Source organism: Cavia porcellus, unplaced genomic scaffold, assembly GCF_034190915.1.
Source record: "Cavia porcellus strain 051 isolate PalLab524CR breed Dunkin Hartley unplaced genomic scaffold, mCavPor4.1 scaffold_7, whole genome shotgun sequence".
Classification (NCBI taxonomy): domain Eukaryota; kingdom Metazoa; phylum Chordata; class Mammalia; order Rodentia; family Caviidae; genus Cavia; species Cavia porcellus.
This window is the reverse complement of record NW_026947490.1, coordinates 24807353-24831413: the sequence shown is the minus strand read 5'-3', so window position 1 is coordinate 24831413 and position 24061 is coordinate 24807353. Positions and strand designations below refer to the sequence as shown.

The window sequence follows — 24061 nt, the reverse complement described above, 5'->3', positions numbered from 1 at the left end:
TAAAGGAAGGCAGCTCAGTGGTACAGTGCCCCTGTGTTTCTTCCCCATAACCCAGTCACTTCCAGGAGTCCTGGTTCCTTTTACTGGAGAGTGACATTAGAAATGAATCTGGTGCCAGGGATTTAGGTTAGTGGCATAAGCGCCTGCCTGGCAAATCCAAGGTTGTGAATTCAATCGCCAGTACAAAAAAAAAAAAAAAAATCAATCTGGTTACTTAACTAGAAACTTAACTTTTTTTTGGGGGGGGGGGAGAAAGGGTCTCGCTGTGTATTTCACACTACCTTCAACTTGCTATGTAGCCCAGAATGGCCTCGAATTCAGATACCCTCCTCCCTCAGCCTCCCAAGTGCTGGGATTACAAGCATGAGCCAGGCTAGAAACTAAACTTTTAACACATTTGTTTCCAGTCATTTTGTATGAAATTTACTGTTAGAGAATTCCTGCGCTGTTTTTTTCAACTAGCGTTTAGTATAATTCAGTTCTAAATTTTATCATATTTAAGTTTTTTAAGTACTCTCCAAACCAGTTTCAAGCACCGATCAGCAGAGGGCGCAAGAAATAGAACATTTCTTTTTCATCACCTAGGCCTTTCCGAGGGAAGACGTGAAGAACACAAAGTGCAGAGGCGGGACTACGCGCAAGAGAACTGTCAAACTGGCCGTGAACCGAGTGCTGTCACGTGAGCGTCAGTGGTCAGCTGACCAGTCCCAAATTCTGCGAAGAAGGGCTGACCGAGCCAATGGATCCTGATCATTGGCGAGGAAGAATCAGAGGCCGCACTTTAGGGACAGCTTCTTGGCTATGAGGATTAGGATTGGCTTGTGCACAGTCACGTGGACTTTGTCTTGCCCCCCTCCCCCAAATGCTAGGAAGAGAATGTCCTGCCTCCTTCAGGAGTATGCGCATGCGTCGATGTCTCGCGAAGCCGTTCGGAGCTTGAGAGTCATAGGGCAGCGTGCGGGGAGGGGGGGCGTGGCCCTTGGTGTGTGGGGGGGGGCGACAGATCGCACTACGAGGTTGCTGGTTGGCTGGTGGGAGTCAAGTGGGCTCTGGCCGCAGGCGGCGCGCGCCGGTGCGACGTCTACGTAGCCCGCTGAGCTCTTTGGCCTGTGTACCGCCGCAGGGCCGCAGCGGAGTCCTTCAGTACCCAGTCGGGCGGTTTGCTGAGAAGTTTTGCGGCCGACATGGACAACTCTAGGAAGGAAGCGGAGGCAGTGGCCCTGCTGGCCGAGGCGGAGCGTAAAGTGAAGAACTCGCAGTCCTTCTTCTCTGGCCTATTCGGGTGAGAACCAGCGGAGGGGGCCGGGATCTGGGCTGAGAGGACGCAGGATCCTCTGCCCGAGGTGGCGGGCTGGGCACCAGCGTTCGGGCCGAGGGGACAGACGATTCCGCAAGGAAGTGACGGGGCCTAAGGCAGCGGAGCACACGCAGGCCGAAGGCCGGCAGAGACGGCGCAGGGCGCCTAGGCAGAAGACGCAGAGGCTTAGGCGACACCATCTTGAGGCAGGGAGGGGGACCCAGGCTGCAGACGGGCCAGGGGGCTGGAGGAGAACTGGACCGAGGCAAGAGGATCTGAGTACTCAAGCGGGGCCAGGCCGAGAGGCTAAGAAAACTGGGAGAGCTACAGATGCAGAAGCCTTTGGAGTGTAGGGGACGCAGTTTGAAAGGTGCCTCAGACCGGGCTTGAAGGCAGGCGCCTGCAGTTCCAGCTTTGCGAGGCAATGGGTTGGTATGGTCTCAAAGTGAAGAGGATGAGGGCGAAGGAATCTGACATTAGGCACTTCGGTTTGGGTTGAGAATAGTGAGCCCGGGTCTGTGTGCGGGTGCTCGGGATAGTGCGGATCTGGTTAAGTGATTAGTTCAGGAGACCTGAGCACATGACATGGGGTTAGGACTGTGGGTGCTTGGGCGGGGAGTTGGAAACGTGATTTTGGCTTAGCCAGGGAAAAGGAGCCATGAAAGGCAAAAATGAGTAAAGGTGTCAGTGCCTGTTGTGTGGCCCTCAAGTCTGAAGGAGTGACTGGTATGTTTTAGAAAAGGGCCTGAAGGGAGTTCGGAGATGTTTCACATAAATTTCCTGTCAGTTCATAAAAGCTGACTGTTCTATGAGAGTTATAGTCGCTTGGGAATATCAAAAGCCTAGATTTTAAAAGGTGACTGCCATTTGTTCACGATCTTGGATAAGTTGTACAATTTCCAAGGTAAAGGAGATCATTGGTAAAACCGACTTTAGAGGTTTCCTTATGTGTGAGGTGCTTAGAATTGAGCTTGGTATGTGGTTAAAGCTCTGATATTGACACTAACCAGAAGGAATGAAACTTGGTGGCATGTGAGGAGCTGATGGAGAGACCAAGGTGGGAAAGTCCACAAAGGGGTCACAGAAGGAAGAGACCAGGAAGCCTGTGTTTGATGGGAAGAGAGGAGTGACAGGGAATGGGAACGTTCTGGGCCTTAGGGATTTGGTAGGACTGGAAGAGGCTTGAGGCCCTGGGCAGAGATGATGGAAGGATTTGGAAAGGAGTAGGAGAGAGCACTGCAAAGAAGGGTCCTGAAAAGGTCAGGGGAGGCTGTGGGAATAGGAGGCTTGAGAAAGGACTGGAGGGCTAGTGGGGAGGAAGAACTGTTGGACATGAAGTGCAGAGTCAGAAAGCAGAGAAAGTCTGATGGGGAAGGTGGTGGGGTTAGAGGAGGCTGCTTTTAGAAAGCTAGGGGGAAAGGCCAGGGAGAAAGAAAGGCCCTGGGGCTCGCAAGAGGCTATCAGGAGCCTGGCAGCAGCTGGAAATAAATGAAGAGGAGTGATTTGTGGTTGCTTACTGTTTAGCACAAGAATTTGAAGAATGTCAGTGAACTGTTTGGTGTAGAGAAACACCTGGTCTAGTGGGTTTGTGCTCATTAGGTGAAGAATGTTTAAGTTTAGAGGCTGAGTGGGAAATGGATCTGTGTATGTTTCTTCTTTGCAAGGGTAGAAGTTCAAGTGCAGTGTTTGGGCACGGGACCAAGAGCTCAGTTTTCAGCAGTAGTTTTCCTGATGGCGCTTAAACCTCTCTGGTCCCTTTGGCCTAGAAATTTGTGTACGGTTGAGTTCTGTTTGTCAACAGCAGCTGTTAGCCCTTGAGACAGTTGCCACCTGGTGGGGAAGGCAAGATTAACACTGCCAAGTGCTAGTAAAGCTTAATTGTGAATGCAGGGAAGGCCTGGGTTCAGTCCTTGGCGTGATGCTCCTGCACTGAGGGGACGCTGTGCGAGCTGGATGCAGGCTTTTGGTTAGGAATGAGCTGGGCCTCCAGGTGGCTCAGGCCATTGCTAAGGGAGCAGAGGCCTGAGAGGGCATCATCCTGAGCAGCAGAGATAGGACGTAAACAAATGTTGGATGTGAGGGGACATTCTGCCCCGAGCGATGGCAGAGACAGGAGGATCAAGATCCAGAGGAGCGGGGCTGGAGGTTTAGCTCAGCGGCATAAGCACCTGCCTTGCAAGCAGGCAGCCGTGAGTTCGATCCCTGGTACCCATAAAAAGGAAAAAGACAAAAAAAAAAATAAATAAATAAATAAGATCCAGAGGAGCCAGGGGTAGCTTTGTACAGGAGAGGCCTTCATCCAGGGGCCACGAGAAGTTCTGGGGTGTGCTCTATGGTGGGGAGCAGCACTCCAGGCAGAGGAGACAGCTTGAGCTAGGCCAGAGGTGAAGCAGGCCTCAGGAAAGTCTACGGGACCTCCAGGGTGAATCTTAAAGTTAGGGCAGGCCAGGGTGTCCAGGTGGGACACCTGAGGCCCCAGGAGCAAGGGCTGGGCCAGAGTGCTACGGGGAACACTGGGGCTTCCAGCAGGGTCCGGTCCCAAAGGATTCCTGCCTTCCTTTCAGAAAGGACTGCAGCAGCTGGCATGGGCAAGAGTGGTGGTGGGAGGTTGCTGCAGTGACACTGGAACCAGCAGATGATATGAGCTGGGTGCTCGCTCTGCTGCTGAGTCAGGCCTGAGCTGTGTACTTAACCTCCTGTGTTTTTTCTTAGTCCTCACTAAAGCCCCATGCAGGCATGAAGGGGTTTAGAGAAGTCAGTTTAGCTGCCAACATTGCAGTCAACAGGGGAGTTGTGTTCAGACCTGGCCTGTCAGCTTCTAGAGGGCCCCCCACCCCCTGTCTCTCTGCCAGGAAGTTCCTGCCCATCTCCAAGCATGTTTGGGAAGGATGCTGGCAAACTGTGTGGTTCGGGAGCTGCCAACGCTAACCTTCACAAAATACTTGAAAGAGCCAGCAGGTGGGTTTCCAAGAGATGCTGCTAGGGGTGTAGACAAGGCTGGCCTAGAGTCTGCATGTCCAGGAACTGGAGGACATCAGACGTCAGTTGGCGAGGACTTCATCCTCTATGGGCAGGAACCATCCCAACTGCTTTTTGCCCTAGAGCTGGCCTCACCTGGATTAAACATATCACGGCTGGCCTTCACCCCAAGCTGGATGAGGGAGTGCTGAGGGTAGCCCATTCCTAGTGCTTTGCCCTTCTTTTGAGAAACTCAGCGAGGGCAGCTTCCACAGTCAGAGGCCCTTGCTCCCATCCAGTGGGCCACTTAGACTCGCCCACACTGAGAGCAGCCTTTGCCCTTTGTTCTTCTAGGCTGCCTTGTGCTAGCGGAGCTTTAGTGCATCAGCAGCCAGCACAGGTGGAGCTCCCCAGTTAGGAGACTGTGTGTGTCGGGGCAGCAGGGCCTTTGGGAACAGCACAAACTTGTACTTTGCTCTGGAAACATCATGAATGAGAGTGATGATGGAAACAAAGGGGAGAGTCAGGTGCCCTTTTGCTTCCTTCTTGCTCCAGGTCTGCTGAAGGTCCAGAGGCTTCTGTGCTGTGCCCTTTACCATTGTGCAGGTTTTGAGTGGTAGCTCTGTTCTCTGGGTGCTCCCTCCCTAACATCTCCTCTCCACCTTCCCCCAAGAGGTCCAAAGTAAACACTTCTGTCCCCATGGGTACCTGTGATCAGAATGGGCTCTGCTTCCTTGGGTGTCCTAACTGGTAACTGGAGGGTGTGCAGGGCAAGGCGAGGGTGGGCTTGGCTCTGGTGGTGCTTAGCAGTCACTAGCATCATTATCGGTAGCTGTCATCATCGGAATCTGGTGCTGGGCAATAGGGATGACAGGGTGTTCTGTATACAAACTGGGTGTTCCTAAAGATCAGTGTTGGCAGATCAGGTCCTATTTTGCACTGCTTGCTGGGCAGGGTCACTGGCTTTGCGAGTGAAGAATTGCTGCTCAGATTGGAGAGGGTGTCCTTGTACAGAGAGCCTGCTGGGATCACAGCTGAGCTTCCAGCTTCCAGCCCCTTTGATGTGCAGGAGCTGCAAGAGCCACAATGTCTTGCCAGTGCAAGACCCACAGCTGAAAGCTCAGGGCCACTTACCCAGTCTCATCATTGAGTCTTTCCTGAGGGCAGGCAAGGTTTCTGGGGGCATCTGAGAGATCCTGGCTTTCCCCATAGTTAGGCCCTTGCTGCCTGGTTGTACAGATGTTTCCAGAGTGCTCCTATTCAAGGTAAGGCTGCTGAGAAACCAGGGGTTTTCTGCGCGTCTTTTGAGGAAATGAAATGTTCATTCTGAAGCTGTGAAGAAGTGCAGTCCTGTTGGGGATCAAAGGGGCAGCCATGTAAGAAACAGGAGGAGCTGGCTGCAGTGGCATTTGCCTCTAATCGCAGCACTGTGGGAGGCTAAGACAGGAGGATTGCAAGTTTGAACCCAACTTGGATGATTTAACAAGATCCTGTCTCAGATAAAGCACATAGAGGGAGAGGGATATGGCTCAGTGTGAAGGCCCTGGGTTCAGTCCCCAGTGCTGAGAAGGGAGGCAGGGAGGAACATTCGTAGGGGATGTGGGTGGAGGTCAGTGCTAGAGTACATGCTTAGTATGTATAAGCCCTGGATTCCTTCCCAAGCACTATCAAAAAAAAAAAAAAAAAAAAAAAAAGACACACAGAAGGCCATGTACATTTGCAGCAATGGTGCTGTCACTGAGCTAAGAATCTAAAGCAGTGATGGTCCCACAGAGAAGTACACTTATCCCACATCAGCCTCGAGATTTGTTTCAAGTACCCCTGCCCCAGCACAGATACCAGAATGTTCCAGGCAGCAGTCTGCAGTGCGTAGTAGGTATGTGAATCTGTGCACAGTCTCCTATAGACTTTAAGTCATCTCTAGGTTTCCTATAGTAACTAATTTAAACACCAGAGAAATACCTACTGTGCTGCATTGTTTGGAGAATTAATAACAAGGGAAAAATGTCTGTACATGTTCAGTACATATGCAGTTTATTAGAATACTTTTGAACACAGTTGATTGAATCTGGATATTGAACTTGAGGATGTGGGGGCTGACTATGCTATTAGTGTTGTAAGCAGGGGGGGGGGTTTTCTAGGACTCTGGAGCCAGAGGCAAGTTGTCATGGTTTGTGTCTAGATGCCTCCCAAAGCTTCCATGCGAGTTGATGGGGCTTTTCAGAGTTGCTGAATCTAGTGTGTGTGAGACTGAGGTCAAAGGTGTGTGATTACTAAATTAATCCACTGATCAGGTATATAACTCTGGGATTGGCTACAGGAAGATCCACCCTGTAGCATTATAGAGTATAATGGACAGAAGCCAGGCGTGGTGGCATGCGCTTGTAATCCCAGCAGTCAGGAGGCTGAGGTAGAAGGATCGTTGTGCATTCACCATGGCGAGAGCCTGTCTCAAAAAAGACCAAAAAGAGAAAAAGATTAGAATGGACAAAAAGAATGCTGCTCTGGTCACTTGTTACTGGCTGCTTGTCATTTGTTGTCTCCTTACTACTTTGCTGCTTTGCTTCCTTCTGTCCACCATGAGTTGTCTCTGCCCCACCACGCTGCCTTGGAGCCAGCTGACTATGGACTGAAACCTCTACAAACTGTGAGCTAAATAAACCTGTCCTTTAACTTTGGGTGTCAGGTATTTGGCTCAGCAATGAGAAAAGTAACATATGACGGGGACAACACTTAGGTAATGTGGAGGCAGGAAAGGTGAATCACATGCTGACCCAGAAGTAGGCAGTCTGGGACCTGTGCTCTCCGGGGCCTGGTGAGAGTGACACTCATTCATAAGAGCGCCTGCGGCTGGGAGAAAGATGAGGCTTACTCCTCGTGACAGAGGAAGAAACTGAGGCTGGCGAGCAAGGAGCGGCACTGGGCTTCAGGCTGGCTATTTTCTGGGCAGCTAGTGCTCTCTGAGCTCCTCGTCCTCCTCCCAGAAGCAACCATCTGGGCACCAGTTTCAGGCTATGCTCCATGCCAGGCACTGAGCCCTGATTGTCACCACTTCAGAGTAAAGGCAGCAGGCCTGAAGGTCCCCAGCCTGAGGATACCTCTGGCCGGGTGCCTGAGTCAGACTGTTCAGGTTTCTACCACTTGCCCTTTGCAGTACAGGCTGTCATGAGAGGGCCTGAGATGCCTCCAGAGCTAGGGGGTTTTGCATGGGATGCTTTGTTCTCTTGTCTGTGTCACTGGGGCCCAGGCAAGTGCCACCCATGAGAGGTTAGTCCTTGCTGGTACCACAGGTACAGGCACTGTGGAGACCCTGAGCTCTGACCAAGCCATTGCCATCAACAGAGTGGCAAGGCCAGTAGCTCATGCCGTGCATGCTTTTACTGTCTCACATCCCTTCTGCATTTGGACAGTACCAGGAGCTCGGGAAGGGATGGCCTAAGTCATTCTCTGCCTAGAGGAGGCCAACTTGGCTCAACAGAGAGCAGAAAGCACTTGATGAGGGAGGCAATGGGGTGGCGTGGGCTGTTAGATTTTTGAGAGGTGTGGGGACATTCAGGGACATGGTCCATTTTCTAGAGGATACCTGGATGCTGAGTGAGGGAGAGGCCAAGGTAGCACAGGATCTCCAGGCCCCAAGGTTTCTTTCCCAGCCCTGCCATTTCCTGCACTGTCAGCTTGGGCAGGGTCTCTGAGCCCAGTGCCTTCTGGGAGACAGGTAGTGAGACCCCAGGTTCCTGGACCTGGTCCTTCAGGTGGGCATCTTGGGCAGTCAGCACCCAGGTTCCCCATGAAGAGGCACAGTCTGAGCATAGCCCTGCAAGGCCTATAAAGGCAGGAGTAGACCCTGGGTCCCTCTTCCTCACTGAAGGTACTGACTGGTGATCAAGCCAGCAGGCCAGTGGCAGGAGGGGAAGAGTGTCAGACCCAGAATGCAGGACTCACTCCCTCTGTCCCTCTGGTTCTTAGGAACCTACAAGGGAGAACAGTGGGTGGCACATCTCTGGGAGCCGAGAAGTGCCCAGAAGCTGGAGGGAGGGAGGTTTCGACTGTCCACTGACCCTGTCCTGCTGCGCCTGTGCTTTCCTGGCAGTGCTCACCCTCCATATGGCAGTTGCTGGAGTTTGGTGGCTTTGCCTGGGAGCCCTGAAACAGCTTCCTCCGTGGTGATGGTGGGGGGGTGTGCAGCGCGGTAATTATAGACAGCCCTCACTGGTCAGCCCAAATCAGTTCCCTCCTTCCCAGTGTGGCTCAGAGCCAGGGCCTGGGAAGTGTGCAGCAGAGGCAGCTTGGAGGAGGTCAGTGGGGGCGGGACTGTCAGCTGTCACTTGCACTGCCACCCAAGCCCTTCAGCAGGAGGCCCAGTGAGCTTTTCTGGAGGCAGAGGGAGAAGGCCTAGGCTATTTCTTCAGGGGCTTGCAGGCTTAGGAGGCCACCCTTCCATGGGCAGCATGAGCCCAGCTGGGCCAGGTTAGGAAGCCTGGGGTCTCTAGAAGCCAAGCGATAGCTTGGCTTGGGTGGAACTGGGACATTTTCCTTCCGGTCACTTTCCTGTTAAGTTAAAATGGGTCCCAAATCCTTATCCTGAGCTCCAGAGTGCTGCATTCCCTGCCTCCTCCTCTCTCCTGGTTTCTTGCTGCTTCTCGCACCATAGCCATCATGGCCCACTTGTCTTCCTTAAACTTGCCATGTGTATTCCTGTCTAAGGGCCTTTGCACCTGCTGTGACTACTGTCTGGCATGTTCTTCCCTTTCTCCATGCGAGGCTCTTTAGTCACTGAGGACTAAGGGTCAAGGGCTACCCCTCCCCCAGCCCCTGGCAGGCAGACCCTCTGAGCTGGCTTGTTGATCCTGTTTACTGAGGAGCAGGCCCTTCCTCTTTGCTGTGATCTCCAGTACCAGCTGCATAATAAATGTTCAGATATACACCCTCCCCCATCCTGCCAGTTAAACCTCTGCAAGTCTCTTTCCCCCTGTAGGGACTTCCCTTCCTCTCTAGCAGAAGATGATGCCACTCCAGAGATAAGCTCTTGTCAGCAGCAACCAGATCTGAGTATTGGGAGGGAAGGCAGGCTGGGGCCCAAGCAGGTGCTCATCCCCTGGCTTTTCCACTCCACAGTCGGAATGGTTGATGCAGCTTAGGCTGGGATCAGAGCTCTTCAACCCAGGCAGCTGACGAGCTTTGTGTCCTCTTTCCCTTTGAGCCCAACAAACTTGGCCTGGCAGACACTGCTCATCGATGCTCACTGGCTTTGTGCCTCTGAGTTTCTGCTCCGCTGGGAGCCTGAGCTCTTTCAGAGGCTGCCTGGGCTGCACAGGACAAAGAGGGGAAAGATGGGCTGGCAGCATTGGGTGGGCAGACAGGTGATGGAAGTCTGCACCTGTCCCTTTAAGAGAACATTCCGGAAGCTGAGTGTAGCTCAGTGGTAGAGTGCCAGCCCAGTTTGTGCAGTTCCATCCCCAGCATCACAGCCAAAGAGAACATTCTGAAGGGAGAAGGGCCTCCTGAGGTTTTGAATTCTGCTAGAAACTTAGACATGTTCCTCACCTCTCCACAGCCAGGAGAGGGCCGGGAAAACGTGTGTTGGCCACCTGGGGGGAGCTTGTGGGTGAGCTGGGGACAGTGGGGGGCAGAATTATCTGAGATGAACCTTACCTGGCTGATGTAATTTGGACTCTGGGGCTGGGGTTCTAATCCCTGCTGGCCGTCCAGCACCCACTTCGGTGTTTGTTGGCTGATTGGTAGGTAGCCCGAGTTTTCCTCCCCAGATTTGCTCAGTCATCTGAATCACCTGGGTCCCCAAAACCCCAGCTATTGGGAGGCAGAAGGAAGTAGGAAGGTTGTTAATTTGAGGCTGCCCTGTCTGACACTAAAATTTAAAAGGGGTCTAGAGCACTCCCTGATAGCAGGGGGAGTGTCACAGTTCCAGACCTCCTGAGCACCATCTTCAGGCACCTGTGGTCAGTGTGGGCAGGTGGCCAGGACTAGTACAGGCCAGCTGACCTGAGTGTAGGAAGGAGCAGTGAAGAGGATGTGTGCAGCAGAGTGGCAAAGTACCCAGGCCTCCCTTTTCCCCCTTCTTTTTTTTCCTTTTTTCTTTTTTGGTATCAGGAGTTGAACTTTCAACTTCATGCTTGCCACTGGCAGGTACTGTGCCACTGAGCTATATCCTGGCCCCCCTTTTCCCTTTTTAAAGAGCCAACACAGCTATTAAGTCTTAGTGGGAAGAACATGGTGGGGCTCCTGAGTGTGAATTTTATTCTCTGGTGATGTGCGTGGTGGGACTTGGAATGAGTACAAAGACCACAGACTTCATGGCTTAGGCCTGGGGGGGTTTAGGGTGGAGTGGATGGACTTCGGGGCTGAGCTGCTAGTGAAAACCCTCCAGGTCAGAAAGAGGGCTGTCTGTGCAGCTTGCAAGTTGAGGATCTACGGTAAAACTGCACAAAGAGAGTTCCTTTTATTTTTCAAAACAGCATGTTCCCTTGTGGCTGGAGATGTTGTTCAGAGGTGGAGCACTTTCCTGGCATGCACAAGGCCCTGATTCCATCCACAGAAATTTTAAAAATAGTTTTAAGTAATGCTGTGCCAAATATCCTTGTGATTTTTCTGATTCATTGTATAGGATAAATTGCTAGGAATGTAATTCATTGTGGAACTACAGGGTAAATACAAAGACTGATAGTAAAATGTACTTTTTCCTTGAGTGTGTGCAGATGGTAAAAACCATTAGGCAGCACCGTGCAGGCAGTGTAGAAGTCTGCCTCCCACACCTGGCCTAGTGCTGTAAACTTCACCTTAGGGAAAAACGCTGTCACTAGCTTCTTGTGGTTTGTCTGGAAGTATTCTGTGTTTATGTAAACATGTATGGTTCTATTCTTTTCATCCTCTATTTTCCTTATTTTGGCACATGAGTGAAAGCATTTTGCATTTACGTCTTACACTAGTGCATCTGAGCATGGTTGTGCTGTGCTGTGCTGTGCTGTGCTGTTCTGCCCATGCAGGATGGGTAAAGGTGGCAAGGACTTGGAGGAACACTGGCTGTGTGCAAGGCACTAGGGGAGCAGCAAGGTGTCAGTAGCTGGGTACATCCCCCAGAATGCTCTGCAGGCTATGGGAAGAGGTGCTGGCAGAGCGCTTGGCACCCTCTGCTCACCCTGCCACTCACGAAGAGGCTGTTGGGCTGCATGTGGAGGTCAGGAAGCCCTCACTGAGCTGGCGGCCACCCTAGTGTCCCTTCAGGAGGGCACCACAACCATGCGTCCCTTGCAGATTGTGCCTTGGTGCACAGGGCCGCCCTGGGAGGCTGGGGGAGGTGGTTTCGTATCGGTGTCAGGGAGGGGAGGGTGTAGGGGTAGGAGCACATCTCTGCTGTCACCTGGCAGAACGTGTGTTCTCTTTCTGGTATCAGACTAAATAGTCTCCTTATGCATTTTCCTTTTTATTTTTCCTCAGAGGCTCATCCAAAATAGAGGAAGCATGCGAAATGTACGCCAGAGCAGCAAATATGTTCAAAATGGCCAAAAACTGGAGTGGTATGTGCTGTCTGTTGGCGTGCTTTCTCCCCTGCCCCTCAGCTTCCCGTCTCAGGCCTGGCCTAGGCCGGCCCGGAGGCCCCACCGCCCACTTGCAGTAGGGCACTAGGCCATGTGGTCCAGGTGGAAGGGTAGAGGTCAAGTAAGGACAGAAAGGACAGAGGACACCGTTGAGTCCTGCTAGACTCATGTGGGTGAGCTCTGGGAGATTTCTCCCTATATTGAGAATTTTAGGTTTTTCTGGAAGCAATCTTCTGGCTTCCATTGGAGTCCAAATCCTGGGCTAGGGGAACAGGCAAGAGGTTCCAATAATAACATTAATGACACCCATCGTTTCTGGGGCACTCTCCTAAGTCCATCATGCATAATTTAATTGACTTGTCCCAGCTACCCTGAGTGTGCCATTAATATCCTCATTTACCCTAAGGCTGAGGCAAGAGAATCCCTGAGAGTTCAAGGCCAGCCTGCACAACATAGTGAGACCTTGCCTCAAAAACAACGCACAAAAAAACAGACTGAGATGCTGGGGTGTGGCTCAGCACCTTGCCCAGGCTACTGTGACGAGTAGGCAGCACAGCCAGGATGGGGAAATAGAATCTGCTCTGAGGGCCCAGGCACTTCACCCGATGAGGCAGCAGGCTCCCGGAGGGCTGTAGGTGAAGTTCTGCTTAGAGCCCATGGCCCGAGGAGAGCAGTAGTGTTCCAGCACACTTAGCCCAGTTAGTGGTAGCTTCCAATGTCAGCAAGAGTGGGTCAAGGAAATGGACCAGGGAAAAGTTTGGGGACCTGGGAGAGCTTTTTGGACATAGGAGATGGGGCCTTGGAAGTGGAGCACAGAGGTGCAGGGTAGCTTGGGCCAGCACCATGACTGGAGGGCAGCATTGGCTGGTCTCCTGGAAATTAGAAGAGCATTCTCTGACATTCAGCAAAGTGCACTGCACATACTGCCAACTGCTGCATGTGTTTTTATGCTCCCAGGCTGACAGAGGGCCTTGAGAGAAGGCAGCCTATTTTTCAGCTGCATACATGTTGCTTTTCCCCTAAAATGTGGTAGCATTCACTCTTCCTGGGTCACTTTCTCCCTGTTAGCATCCCTGCTTTTTAAAATTTAGGGCTTGGAGCTGGGGATTTAGCTCAGCGGCATAAGCACCTGCTTTGCAAGCAGGCAGTCGTGAGTTCGATCCTTGGTACCAATAAAAAGAAAAAAAAAATTAGAGCTCAAGATTTGGACCTTTCAGTGAGATCACAGTGAAGCCCCAGAGAAGGGAGGCCCTGATGCTTCCCAGAGCTGGTTTAGATGTCTGGACGAATGGCTGGGGACCTACAGAAAGTACCTGTGGCTCAGGGCAGGTAGGCGCCCTTCTGCATATCCAGGAGCTTTTTTTTTTTTCCCAAATAGGGTCTCACTGTGCAGTTTAGGCTGCCCTTGAACTCACTTTGTAGCCCAGGCTGGCCTCGCACTTGCAGCGGTTCTCCTGCCTCAGCCTCCCAAATGCTAGGTTATAGCATGTGCTACCATGCCCAGTTTGCCTAGGAGCTTTTGCGGTCCATAAGCTATTTCCCCTTTTGGGTTGGGGCCCTAGCCCCCCAGGGTGTCTCACAGTGTAGTGCTCTGCTCACTATGCAGTGTGCCAGAAGCACAGGGCTAGAGGATTTGGCAGAAAGAGTGTTGGGGAGCTGGGGAAAAGAAATAGACTGGGAAAGGGGAGCAGGTGGACAGGTGTTAGATAACTTCATCCTGTATGCCTCTCTTCCTGGGACACCCTTCTGAGCTTGTCCCCTGTCACCCCAGCCTCCACTTTGCCTTCACTGGAGAGGACTGTCAAGCCAGTGGGTGCTGGAGCCTCCGCACCTCAGTCTGATATCCTTCGCAGCTCTCGGCTCTATCCGCCTTATCCCAGCACCTTCACCAGTGGTGGCCCTGGAGATGTTGCAAAACCAGCATGAAGTATATAGGCCACCCTGAGGCTCCCCTGGGCTTGTTCACCTGGGCTGACTTCTCTCTGGACCTTTTTCCACGTTCTTAAGAACCCAAGCCCCATCCTGGACAGGGCCTATATGCAGCCACTGAAGCTGGGCTGCTCTTGTCTCTTCCAGCTGCTGGGAACGCTTTCTGCCAGGCTGCCCAACTGCACCTGCAGCTCCAGAGCAAGCATGACGCAGCCACCTGCTTTGTGGACGCTGGTAATGCCTTCAAGAAAGCTGATCCCCAAGGTGAGAACCCCCAGGGCCACACTGACCGCCAGTGCAGCTGAGCATTCTCAGAGTCCTCAGGTGTCCCTGTGACTGGATTTTTCTAGTGGCCACCATGTGACAGGCTCAGAGTCTGAACCTCCAAGCTGGCTCCCCTCCTGAGACTGGCACTCTGTCCTGCTCCAGTCCCGCCTTCCTCCCCAGGGATACGCAGCCTGTCCCTCCTCTCCCCTCCCACCCTTCCCCTCCGGAGCATTTGGGAGTGGGAGTTACATTTCAGACCCTCCGCCTGCCAGGGAGCAAGGCAAAGCTGTTCCACTGTCAGAATTAACATGCAGAAGGGAGTGGGGGCGTTCGAAAACGAGTCAGGTAGGAGTCACTGCCGAAAAAGGAGCGGAAATTATCCTAACCTGGCTTCCCTATCCAGGGAGAAATCCATGAGAACAGAGCCTCAGCTTGAGCTGTCTGAAAACAGGTCCCTTAAGATGAGAGTACTCAGGGACAGAAGCTCCATTACAAGACATCTTTTCACCAGGCTCCTCCTGAGGCAGAAGCCCAGCCTGTGGCCACTGACATGGGGATTTATTGGGTGTGAATTTCGATTGATGGATGGGGTTTTGTGTGGTGCTGGGGATGGAATCTAGGCCCTGTGCATGCTGACCATGTGTTCTACTACAGATCTACATCCCTAAGCTTGGGAATTTTGTTATTTAAAATCTTAGAGCCAGGTATAGGTTCTAACCTTTAATTTTAGCAAATAGACATTTTTTACATGAAAATTTCAAGACCCCTGTCAGGCGAGAGGAGAGCAGATATGAGTATTCTTTTTAAAGGAGGTACTGGAATAAAGGCCAGTCCTTGCTGGAACAGGCTGTTTCACGGCAGAGCACAGGGTGTCTGAAGCCCCCAGAGCACTGCCTCATGTAGTTGGGGTCTCCGCTGTGTCCTGTCTGCAGGTCACCCCTTCTCAGCTAGCAGCCAGTAGATGTGGGCCTGAGTGGTCATATGCTGGGGCTTGGGCCAGACAGGCTCCAGGGGGAGCAGCCCTGTGACAGATGGGGTTACAGCAGACCTTGTGGATGACTTGGTAACCCAGGGCAACCCTGGGTGTGTTTTCAGCAGGAGTCACCCTAGGAGTCTCACTAGTCCCATGCAGAGCTTTCCCCCAGCCTTCCCTTCTGCTCCCTGGGGAACTGGTGGGCCTGGTGATGCTGCCTGCCATCTGTGCTGTTCAGCTGCTGCCCCATCCGGAGTGACTGGAAAAACTTGTTTCTGGCGTGGCAGCTGCTGTGCTCCCTTGTGCTCTTGCAGACAGACCTGGTGTGATTTGGTCTCACTGACTCTTGCCCTTGACCCAGGAGTGCAAGATGGGCCTGGCTCATAGTGGCCTTAGAAGCACAAACCATGGCAGTGTGATGAGGAGACTCAGAGCAATAGGAGGGTGTTGAGGTTGTCAGCTTGGTCACTGAGGACTTGGCTGGGGGTCTCTTGGGGCAGGGACAACACAGCTGTGAGAAAAGAGCCTGGCCATGTTCAATCGCAGGACTTGTGCTGAGCAGCCCCACCTACTTCAGGTGCCTTCCGAGAGTTAGGGTGTTGGGGTATGACCCGTCTTGCTGTGATCACATTTGCATGGAGGTGACAGCTGCTTTGTGTCTGGAACCAGTCAGGTTGCACAGGGAAGGGCGCTGCAGTTTAGTGATGCCCATGAGAATTTCGTGGCTTCCGGCAGATCACTTCCTTTCTTGTTCTGTTCCGTCCTGTGTTAAAGCACAGGCCTACCAGGAACCCATGTGCAGATATGCCAGAACAGCACCAGGCCCCGATGTGCTGAGGGTCCAGTGGGATACAGCTCTTGTTCCTCAGCCTAGTGCTTTATAAAGTGGAGCTGGGGGCCCACATGGTGTTTTGCCACCCAGTTTCCCCTAGCTGGGATCTTCCTTGCTGGTCTCCTCCCCTACCTGAACAGTCTTGTCCAGGCACATGTCCTCTGGGTCTCTCCAGAAGTCTGTGAATCAGGTCTCCACCCTGCCAGTGCAGTTGCCATCTGCAGAGTGGGCTGCTGGCCTGTGGTGACCGCTGATTCCGATTCTGCTAGCATTTCTTCAGTGTCCTCACCATTGTTGGCTGCCCCTTCCATGGACAACCTGGTCGCTGGGGCCTGGCACACAGATGTGCATGTGTGCTTGGGCAGGGAGTGGTCCAGCCCCCACTTGTCTTGTCCTGCACATGCTGAGTGCCTACAATATACCAGACATGTGCCTCTTTTAACACACCCCACTTCCTGGCTTGGCTCTGTGACTTGTCCCTAATTCATTGAGGAATAGGAGTGGGCTGAGTCCTGGGTGAGCAGGAAAGCTGCAGCTGGGTACAGAGGCAGCTGAGTGCAAGCTGGGGTGGTGGGGGGATGAGAGCCTGGGCCCCTGCACCTCCCCAGGCTCAGGCTGCAGAGCTCTCAGCAGGCAGACTGAGGAGGGCGGAGACGACCACGAGTGCCCAAAGTCTGGTGACCTGAGATAAGCCCAGTGTCAGTGAGTGTCAGAAGCTCATCCAAGAGCTGGCCAGGGTGTCAGCTGGCAGCCTGCCACTTTCCAGGACAGCTGTTCCGAGAGCGAGGAGCTGGCACAAAGGAGTCTTAGCCCTGTAAATCTGTGTTCCTCCCCCACTGCCACAGCAGGTGCTATGCCTCATAACAGCACCCTTGCTAGCAGTTGCTTCTCTTCCTGGGGTGCATCCTTTACCACGTTGGCCCACAGAGGGCCAGGGCAGGGAGCCCATGGGTGGCTGGGCCTTGGTGGGGACTGCTTCTGCCTCCTCTCCCCCGAGTCAGCCCAGCTGGATGCTGGGCATCCTTTACTTCCTGCTTAGTTATAGAGCGTGCATGCATGTGAGAGAATAACACTGTTCTGGACTCCTGTTTTGTTGACCTGTCCTCTCCTGTTGTACCACCTCTGCTGTACCACCTCTGCATGCTATACTACATGGGTTTGTTGGTTTTTGGTTTTTGTGGGTTTTTTTCTGTTTTTGGAGATAGGGTTTTGCTATACAGTTCAGAACTGTATAGCCTTGAACTTACTTTGTAGCCCAAACTCAAGGCAGTCTTCCTGTCTCAGCCTCCCAAGTGCTGGGATTATGGGAGCATGCCCAGCATCCCTTCCTTTGTCCTACTGCTTCAGGCTCCCAGCTAAAAGTCTAGACCCATGTTGCATCGTGTACGTTTTGGTGTCTTGTCTAGGCCCCCACAGGCTTTTCAGAATTGGATGAAACCAACAGACTCCCAGAGCAGCAGTCAGACACCTCTGTGTGCATGTACGTTTAGGGACATTTGGGGACTTCTGGAGGCCCAGCGATAGGCCTGGCTCAGAGCCTCTGTTCAGGTGTCTCCCTGAGAGTGAGGTTGCTGTTGGTGCCCACTGTAAGCAGGCGCCAGGTATCTGCTTCCTGGTGCCAGTGCTGTCCTGCAGGGGAAAGCCCTGCAGCCTACTCAGGTCCTCTGCCCCCTGCCCTTCTCACCCTCCCTCCCCAACAGCCTCTCCTGAGATGCACTAAAACAGTGTTTTTAAAAAAGCCACTCTGAGAGCTCATTTCTATCTGTTAGAAGTTGCCACCCACTCATGCTTTTCTGTCCTCCAAATAACTCATCAAAAGAGCCTTTCCCAAATTTAAAATCTTGGAAGAGATAGTACAACACAGGTAGCCCAGCTCCTCCTCCCAGTGCCATCTTGGGGTATCTTTTGGTGAACCCTGCAATTTGAAGGGCTAGGGGCAGGCAGGAGCAAGGATGGAAGGTGCTGAGAGCAGAGGACTGTGCCAGCCATCTGCGGAGGGCAGGACAGGGCAGGGCAGGGTACAGCACAGCACACACCGCCTCCCTCAGTGGAGGCCTAGGGCAGTGGTGTGGGGTAGTCTGCTCAAGAGACCTGCAGTGATAGAGGGTGGGGCCAGCAGAGCCCAGGCTCCCTGCCACCCCCAGGGCAGCCTCACCGTGACCCTCACCTCTGTCCTCTGAGATTGGGGCCTTGCTGAGTAGCCCAGAATGCCTGTAGGAACCTGGCTATCAGTGCCAGCTGTGCCCTGTCCCTGTAGCTGCTGCAAATCTGGAGGTACAGTGGCAGCCCCAGAGAGAACGGCTTCCCATTGTGTCCCACTGGGCAGAGAAAAATCAGTCTGGCCAGAGCCAGGACACAGGCCTGGCAGCCCTGGGCACCTGCCCCTCCCTGCCAGCCTGTATCTGCTGCCTCTCCTTCACTGTTGTTTCTCCCCCCAACGCTGTTTCTTTTGTCCTCCTAGAGGCCATCAACTGTTTGATGAGAGCCATCGAGATCTACACAGACATGGTAAGGCGCCCCTTTAGCATCCCCGCCTTAGCACCTAAGCAGGATTCTTGTTCTGCCACAAAGCAGGCAGGCAGTGGGAGCCCATGAGATTTGGCCACTTAAACTGGGCCAGTGGCCCCTCCCTCCTGTCCTTCTGCCATCCTCCTGGGCCATCATGTCTTGTGTTTGCTGGACTTACAGTTCAGGATGCGGTGGGGTTTTGTGCCTGCCCATGTGCACATGTGCACGCGCGCTTGTGCACATACACACATGCACGCACGCACGCACGCTCTCTCCAAAGCACTGACCCCTTGTCTGCCTTCCCCACCATCAGAGTGGCAATTCACGGTAGTGCAGAAGGCCAGGCTGGGTGGGAAGCTCCTGCTATGGGCCACCTGTGTCAGCCCTGCCCTATGGGAGGACAGATCCCTGCCCTTCTGCTGTGTCACAGCAAGCAGTGCTGCTGTGATCACCCTAACAGGGGTAGCAGAACCACTAAGCCAAACACCACAAATGGTTGACTGTGCCTGCTCTGTGGTACTGAGCTCTCAAGAGCCCATATGACCGCTGAGTGAGGGAATTCAAGGGACAATGGCTCACCCAGGAACACAGACCTCCAAGCAGGAGTTGCTGAGACCCAGAACTAGGTCTGGCTGGACACAGGACCTTGCCCTTTCCACCGCCATTGGTGAGGGATGAACAGCAGTAGAGGCAAGCAGAGGGTGTCGGGTGCCCCTTGGGAGGACCCCTTGGGGTACACTGGGCATGGGCAGGGGAGGCTTCAGAATGGGGCACTAGTCTTGAAACCCTTGGTCCTGGTTTCACAGAGCATTTTACTCAGTGACTCTGGGCCAGTTGTCCCTGCCTCTACCCCAGGCAGGGCTCCACCCAACTCCTCTGCAGACATCAGTGCCCCTGTGTTGTAGACAGGGTAGAAACAGGCCAAGACACAGGGGGCTGGCAGAGGTGGCCCACGCAGTGCCCAACCTGGTGGCAGTCACCATGCCCACCGTACAGACCTCACTCGTGCTGAGGTGGTAGGCTGAGGAGGGAGCTGTAGGCAGGGAGTGTCACTGCAGCCCCTCGTTGTGTCCCCTAGGGCCGATTCACGATCGCAGCCAAGCACCACATCTCCATCGCCGAGATCTACGAGACGGAGCTGGTGGACATCGAGAAGGTGAGCGGGTGATGGCTGGGACCCAGGCTGCTTCCCTGGCTGTGCACCCAGACCATCCCCTAGTTTTGGCAGAGCCTGGGCCCAGCATGTCCCAGGAGTGGTGGCTGAGGGTGGAGGAGGCCATACGGCATCCAGTCCACACCTAGTCATGTCTCCCCAGGCCATCGCCCACTATGAGCAGTCTGCAGACTACTACAAAGGCGAGGAGTCCAACAGGTAGCCCGGCCCTGCGCCCAGCCCTGCCCGACACAGGACTTGCTGCCCCTCCCTCATGCCCCTCTCCTTCCCACAGCTCAGCCAACAAGTGTCTGCTGAAGGTGGCGGGCTACGCTGCACAGCTGGAGCAGTACCAGAAAGCCATCGACATCTACGAGCAGGTGGGCGTGGGGCCTTCCCCATCCTCGTGCCTCTTGCTGCATCCTCACTCTCAAATGTGTCCCTCACCTCCAGCTCACCTGGCTTTCTCCACTCAGCCTGTGTTGTCATCCCCTCTCCCAGAGGTGTTCAAAGGCCTCAGAGCAGGGCAGCCTTGCAGGACCCATGGGGAGATGAGGCTGGGAGTGGTAGAGCGGGGACCACTTGTCCTCAGTGGGAGGCAGGGAGTGTCACATGAGCCCCCCTCTCCTGGGTGGGAAGGAGAGTGGGTGCTGCCTCTCATGTTCTCTCACCTGCCACCCCTCTGCCCACTGTGTGCCAGCTTCCCATGAGGCCTGACAGCAAGATGCCGCCTCCCCGACTTCTCAGGCATCTCAGGAGGCCTATGGACACCTGGCTGCTCTCCCACATACACCCTGGCCCTGGTCACTTGTGCTCCGAGCCTCCTCTTTGGGTTGGTCCTTAGCTTACTGCCCCAGGGTCCCTGTCCTGAGCTCATAGTGCCACTTCTACATGGCCACAGGTGGGGACCACCGCCATGGATAGCCCCCTGCTCAAATACAGTGCCAAGGACTACTTCTTTAAGGCGGCGCTCTGCCACTTCTGCATTGACTCGCTCAACGCCAAGGTGAGCCCCGCCTAGCGCTCCCGTGCAGCTGCCAGGTCGCTTCCTGCAGCTTGAAAGGGCCAGCTTCTCCCTCCATGTGGCCTGTCAGTCTCAGGACACAAGGCCCTAGCTGTCCTCCTGGGATTCCACCCTGGTGTTCCCTGTCAGGCCCTGGAGGCTGTTAAGTTCCCACCTTTCAGCTGGGTCAATGCCAGACCCTTTCCTTTTGCAGTTTTCAATCCTTTATCCCATGAGGGCAGCACCAGTGTCAGCTCATCTTGCCCATGGCGACACTGAGGCTGAGTTCTTCACTGAGGCCGAGTGGGGACCAATGAACTGCAGCCCAGCATCCCAGACCCTGTGACCCCAGGGCGTGGCTGTGACCCTGATGGAGGCTGCAGGCCCTCCCCAGTGTCAGGACTTGGGAGAGATGCAGTGGAAAAGCACGGGGGAGCCCTCCAGGAGTCCTCTTGCCTCACAGGAGTTCCCTACCTGACCCCAGGGACGCTGCAGGGCCCAGGGCTCCCTCACATCTGCTTCCAGAAGGGTTCTGTGACTTGGGGCTGTTAAAGTAGGGGCAGTTGGTGCTACAGATGGAGCTCAGGCCTGGTCTGTACTAGGCAGTGCTCTCCTCCTGAGGCCCCACGCTTGGGTTTTGTATTCACAGTCACCCCTGCCCTCCCTGGAGCTGTTTCTCCATTTTCAAAATGAGCTCGCTATCAGTCCAGCCCCAGGTCCTTGCCAAGGGTGGAATGTGTGCAGTACCCAGCTTGTGGCCTGGCACAAAGACATGCTCCTTTGTGTACTTTCCTGGCACAGACAGGCAGGGAGGTGCTGGGAACTTGGCCGGGAAACTCTGTCCCTCTCTACAGCTATCTCTGCCACCAGCCTGGTGCTGAGCTCAACTCCATGGAGATGCCCCCAGGCACAGTGCCAGCTGACAGCGTCAGACAGCAGGGGAGGAGGGCAAAGTGCTGACTCAGGGCTACAGCCCTCCCTGGGTCCCCAATGCCAGCCGGCTGTCTCCAGCGGCCCCTTCACGAGCTTGTCCTCTCCTTCCCTCCCTGCTGCCCAGCTTGCTGTCCAGAAGTACGAGGAGCTGTTCCCGGCCTTCTCTGACTCCCGGGAGTGCAAGCTGATGAAAGTGAGTGGGGACTTGGAGATGACCGGGGCACACCTGCCTACAGTGGCCGGCCGGGGAGGGGTAGTTTCTGAGCTCCAGGATTTGTCCAGCAGCTCCCCAGGGCTTGTGTCATATTTCCTTTCTCTGCTGTTCTCCTCTCCCTGTTTTAGATGAGAATAGCGGGTCCAGTGGTGGCACTGGGGGCGGGGCTTGGAGCTGGGGTTGGCATCTGCGCAGATCACATGGGATACCAACACGCCACGCTCTGCTGTCCGGGTGCAAGCCCCCATTCCTGCTCAGCCCTTGGTGCTAACCTGGGCCAGGCCTCTGACCCCTGGCCCTCACTCCCCATACTCTTTGCTCACAGAAGTTGTTGGATGCCCACGAGGAACAGAACGTGGACAGCTACACAGAGTCGGTGAGTGGCCGCATGGGCGGCTGAGTCCCTGGGGCAGGCTGCCCTCCAGTTTTTTCTATCTCTGGCCTGTGGGCCATTTCTGTGATTGCCCTTCCTCAGTCGCCCACCACAGAATGCCCACAGGCAGCCCTGGGAGTTACACGGGATGTTCACTGACTTTGTAGATGATGCACTGAGGTTTAGGGGGGAAGGGCACCTGGCCTTGTCCCCAAGGGATCCACAGCCCCTCCACTCTGCCCCTGAAAGCCACGGTCTCCTTATTCGCCGAAGTTCCCTGGGGAGAACAGTGGGCTGGCTTGGGTTGGGCACTATGAGTACCCTAGGAGAAGCAGCTGGCAATGGAGAGGAAAAAAGGAGCCAAGGACCCCCCCCCCCCGGAACCGTTCACCTCACCAGTGTGGACCTCTTCTGTTCCTGGCAGTGTTCTGAACATTCTGGAACTCAGCTGCACCAGGTTGCAGTTCTGTTCCTGAGTCTCTCCCTGGTCCCAATAAGGGCAGAACAGCCCGCTACACCCCACCTGCCAGGATGGAAGGGCACGAGGGCCCGGCCTCTGACCCACCCTTAGACAAGGAAGCTGCAGTTTTGTTTTTCTTGTTTTTCAAACTGCATTTCTCCCTGAGGAAACGTTAGGCCGGGGTAGTAAAGACACAAAGCAGCTTCCCCAGTGGGGGCCCCACGCTCCTGCTGGGAGACCCAGGGAGACAGCGGCTGGGAACCTCAAGCTGCTGGGTTGGGCTGGTGGGGCCGAGGCCCGATGCAGTGCCTTCCGCGGTGCCGGCAGGTGAAGGAGTACGACTCCATCTCCCGGCTGGACCAGTGGCTCACCACCATGCTGCTGCGCATAAAGAAGACCATCCAGGGCGACGAGGAGGACCTGCGCTAGGCTGTCGCCCACTGTTCCTGCTGGCTGGTGCGTGCAGCAGTGGTGGACTGAGCCTGCTCAAGACCTTTCTCCTTACCCACCTGGGGACTCCCATGGGCTACCAGGGCAGTGGTGCGGCTCAGCAGCACCTCAGGGCACCAGAGGCCCGGCCACTGGCCACTCACCTCTGCTCTCGCTACAACCCTCGCCCCTGCCTGTCTATTTAAGCCCCTAACGTGTCCTCCACCCCAGTCAGCTGTAGCAGTTTGATACAGACCCCTGTGTGAGCACTGCTGGGCATCAGGGGTCAGCATCTGTGCCCAGCGCAGGAGCAGCCAAATCTCGTGGCTGGTGTCTACCCCCACTTTGGCCCCTGGCAGAGCTCTAAGCACAAGTAGCCACTGAGACCTCCTCTCACCACCAAGGGTGGCTTTGTCCTGCACCCTGGCCTCCTGTCTCAGGTTAGACCACGGCCCCAGCACCCAGAGGGTTTTTCCCCAGACCCACTCTGCGCTGCTCCTCCCTTGTGCTTGAGGTTTGGTCCGGGGTTCGGAAGCTCCAAATGCCCCAAGAAGGAAAATAAAAATTGCCACTTTTGCATGAGTCTCTTCCTCTTTGCCCCTGCTCCTGAGGTCTTGTGGGGCATGGGGCACATCCTCTGGACAGGCTTGGCCTGGAAACAGACCGGATGGATCCCAGTGCCTGAACTCTTAAGACCTGGGATCCTGAGCCACTGGCGGGTGGGATGTAACAGCTAGCAGCAGTGTTTGGGGAAAGGGCTGGAAGAGGCCCATGACTCCTCTCCCTCACCCGCACTCCCCTAGCAGGCAGGCTGAACATCCCAGTGACAGTTGTCCCATCCGTCACCTGGGAGAGGAAGCAGCCTTGGTGAGCAGAGTATGAGGCCAAGTGGGTGTAAAGGGTGGGAGGAGACAACAGGAACCCTTTGCCCAGCGAAAGTGGACAGGAATTGGCCACCTCAGCCACATGTCACCATTGAGTTGCCTGAGGTACACAGCCAGGTACTTGCGTGCCTGGGCTGGGTGCCCTCCCAGAGGATGACCTGGCTGGTCAGAGCCAGACTGGCACAGCAGTGTGGGATATACGGGAGCAGTCATGGGAGGGACAGGGTGGGCCAGTGAGGAGGCTCCTGAGAGTGGTGCTTCCCGCATAGGAGCCGGGGCAACGTTTCCTTGTGCA

The 24061-nt window shown here is 54.5% G+C and overlaps 1 protein-coding gene across 3 annotated transcripts; it reads left to right on the top strand.

Moving 5' to 3' along the window:
* Window positions 1–1035: 1035 nt before the first annotated feature.
* On the top strand, window positions 1036–23459 carry Napa (NSF attachment protein alpha). 3 transcript variants are annotated; one of them, XM_063252989.1, is made up of 12 exons: window positions 1707–1725; window positions 4150–4255; window positions 11708–11787; window positions 13885–14001; window positions 18271–18317; window positions 19396–19473; window positions 19634–19689; window positions 19766–19850; window positions 20372–20476; window positions 21531–21599; window positions 21946–21996; window positions 22781–23459. In XM_063252989.1, the coding sequence occupies exons 1-12, from the start codon at window positions 1722–1724 to the stop codon at window positions 22880–22882; spliced, it is 900 nt and encodes a 299-aa protein (XP_063109059.1). In that variant the 5' UTR covers window positions 1707–1721; the 3' UTR covers window positions 22883–23459. The 3 variants fall into 3 exon arrangements, with proteins under 3 accessions (XP_003464659.1, XP_063109059.1, XP_023418595.1); XM_003464611.5 differs by lacking the exons at window positions 1707–1725; window positions 4150–4255 and adding an exon at window positions 1036–1282; XM_023562827.2 differs by lacking the exons at window positions 1707–1725; window positions 4150–4255; window positions 11708–11787; window positions 18271–18317 and having other exon boundaries at window positions 13942–14001.
* Window positions 23460–24061: the final 602 nt, after the last annotated feature.

What these genes read in the sequence shown, in the direction of transcription:
- Napa (XM_063252989.1), top strand. An exon ending in CAAGAAAGCTGATCCCCAAG is followed by an intron (nt 14,002 to 18,270) that starts GTGAGAACCCCC and finishes TTGTCCTCCTAG; the next exon opens with AGGCCATCAACTGTTTGATG. An exon ending in TTGACTCGCTCAACGCCAAG is followed by an intron (nt 20,477 to 21,530) that starts GTGAGCCCCGCC and finishes CCTGCTGCCCAG; the next exon opens with CTTGCTGTCCAGAAGTACGA.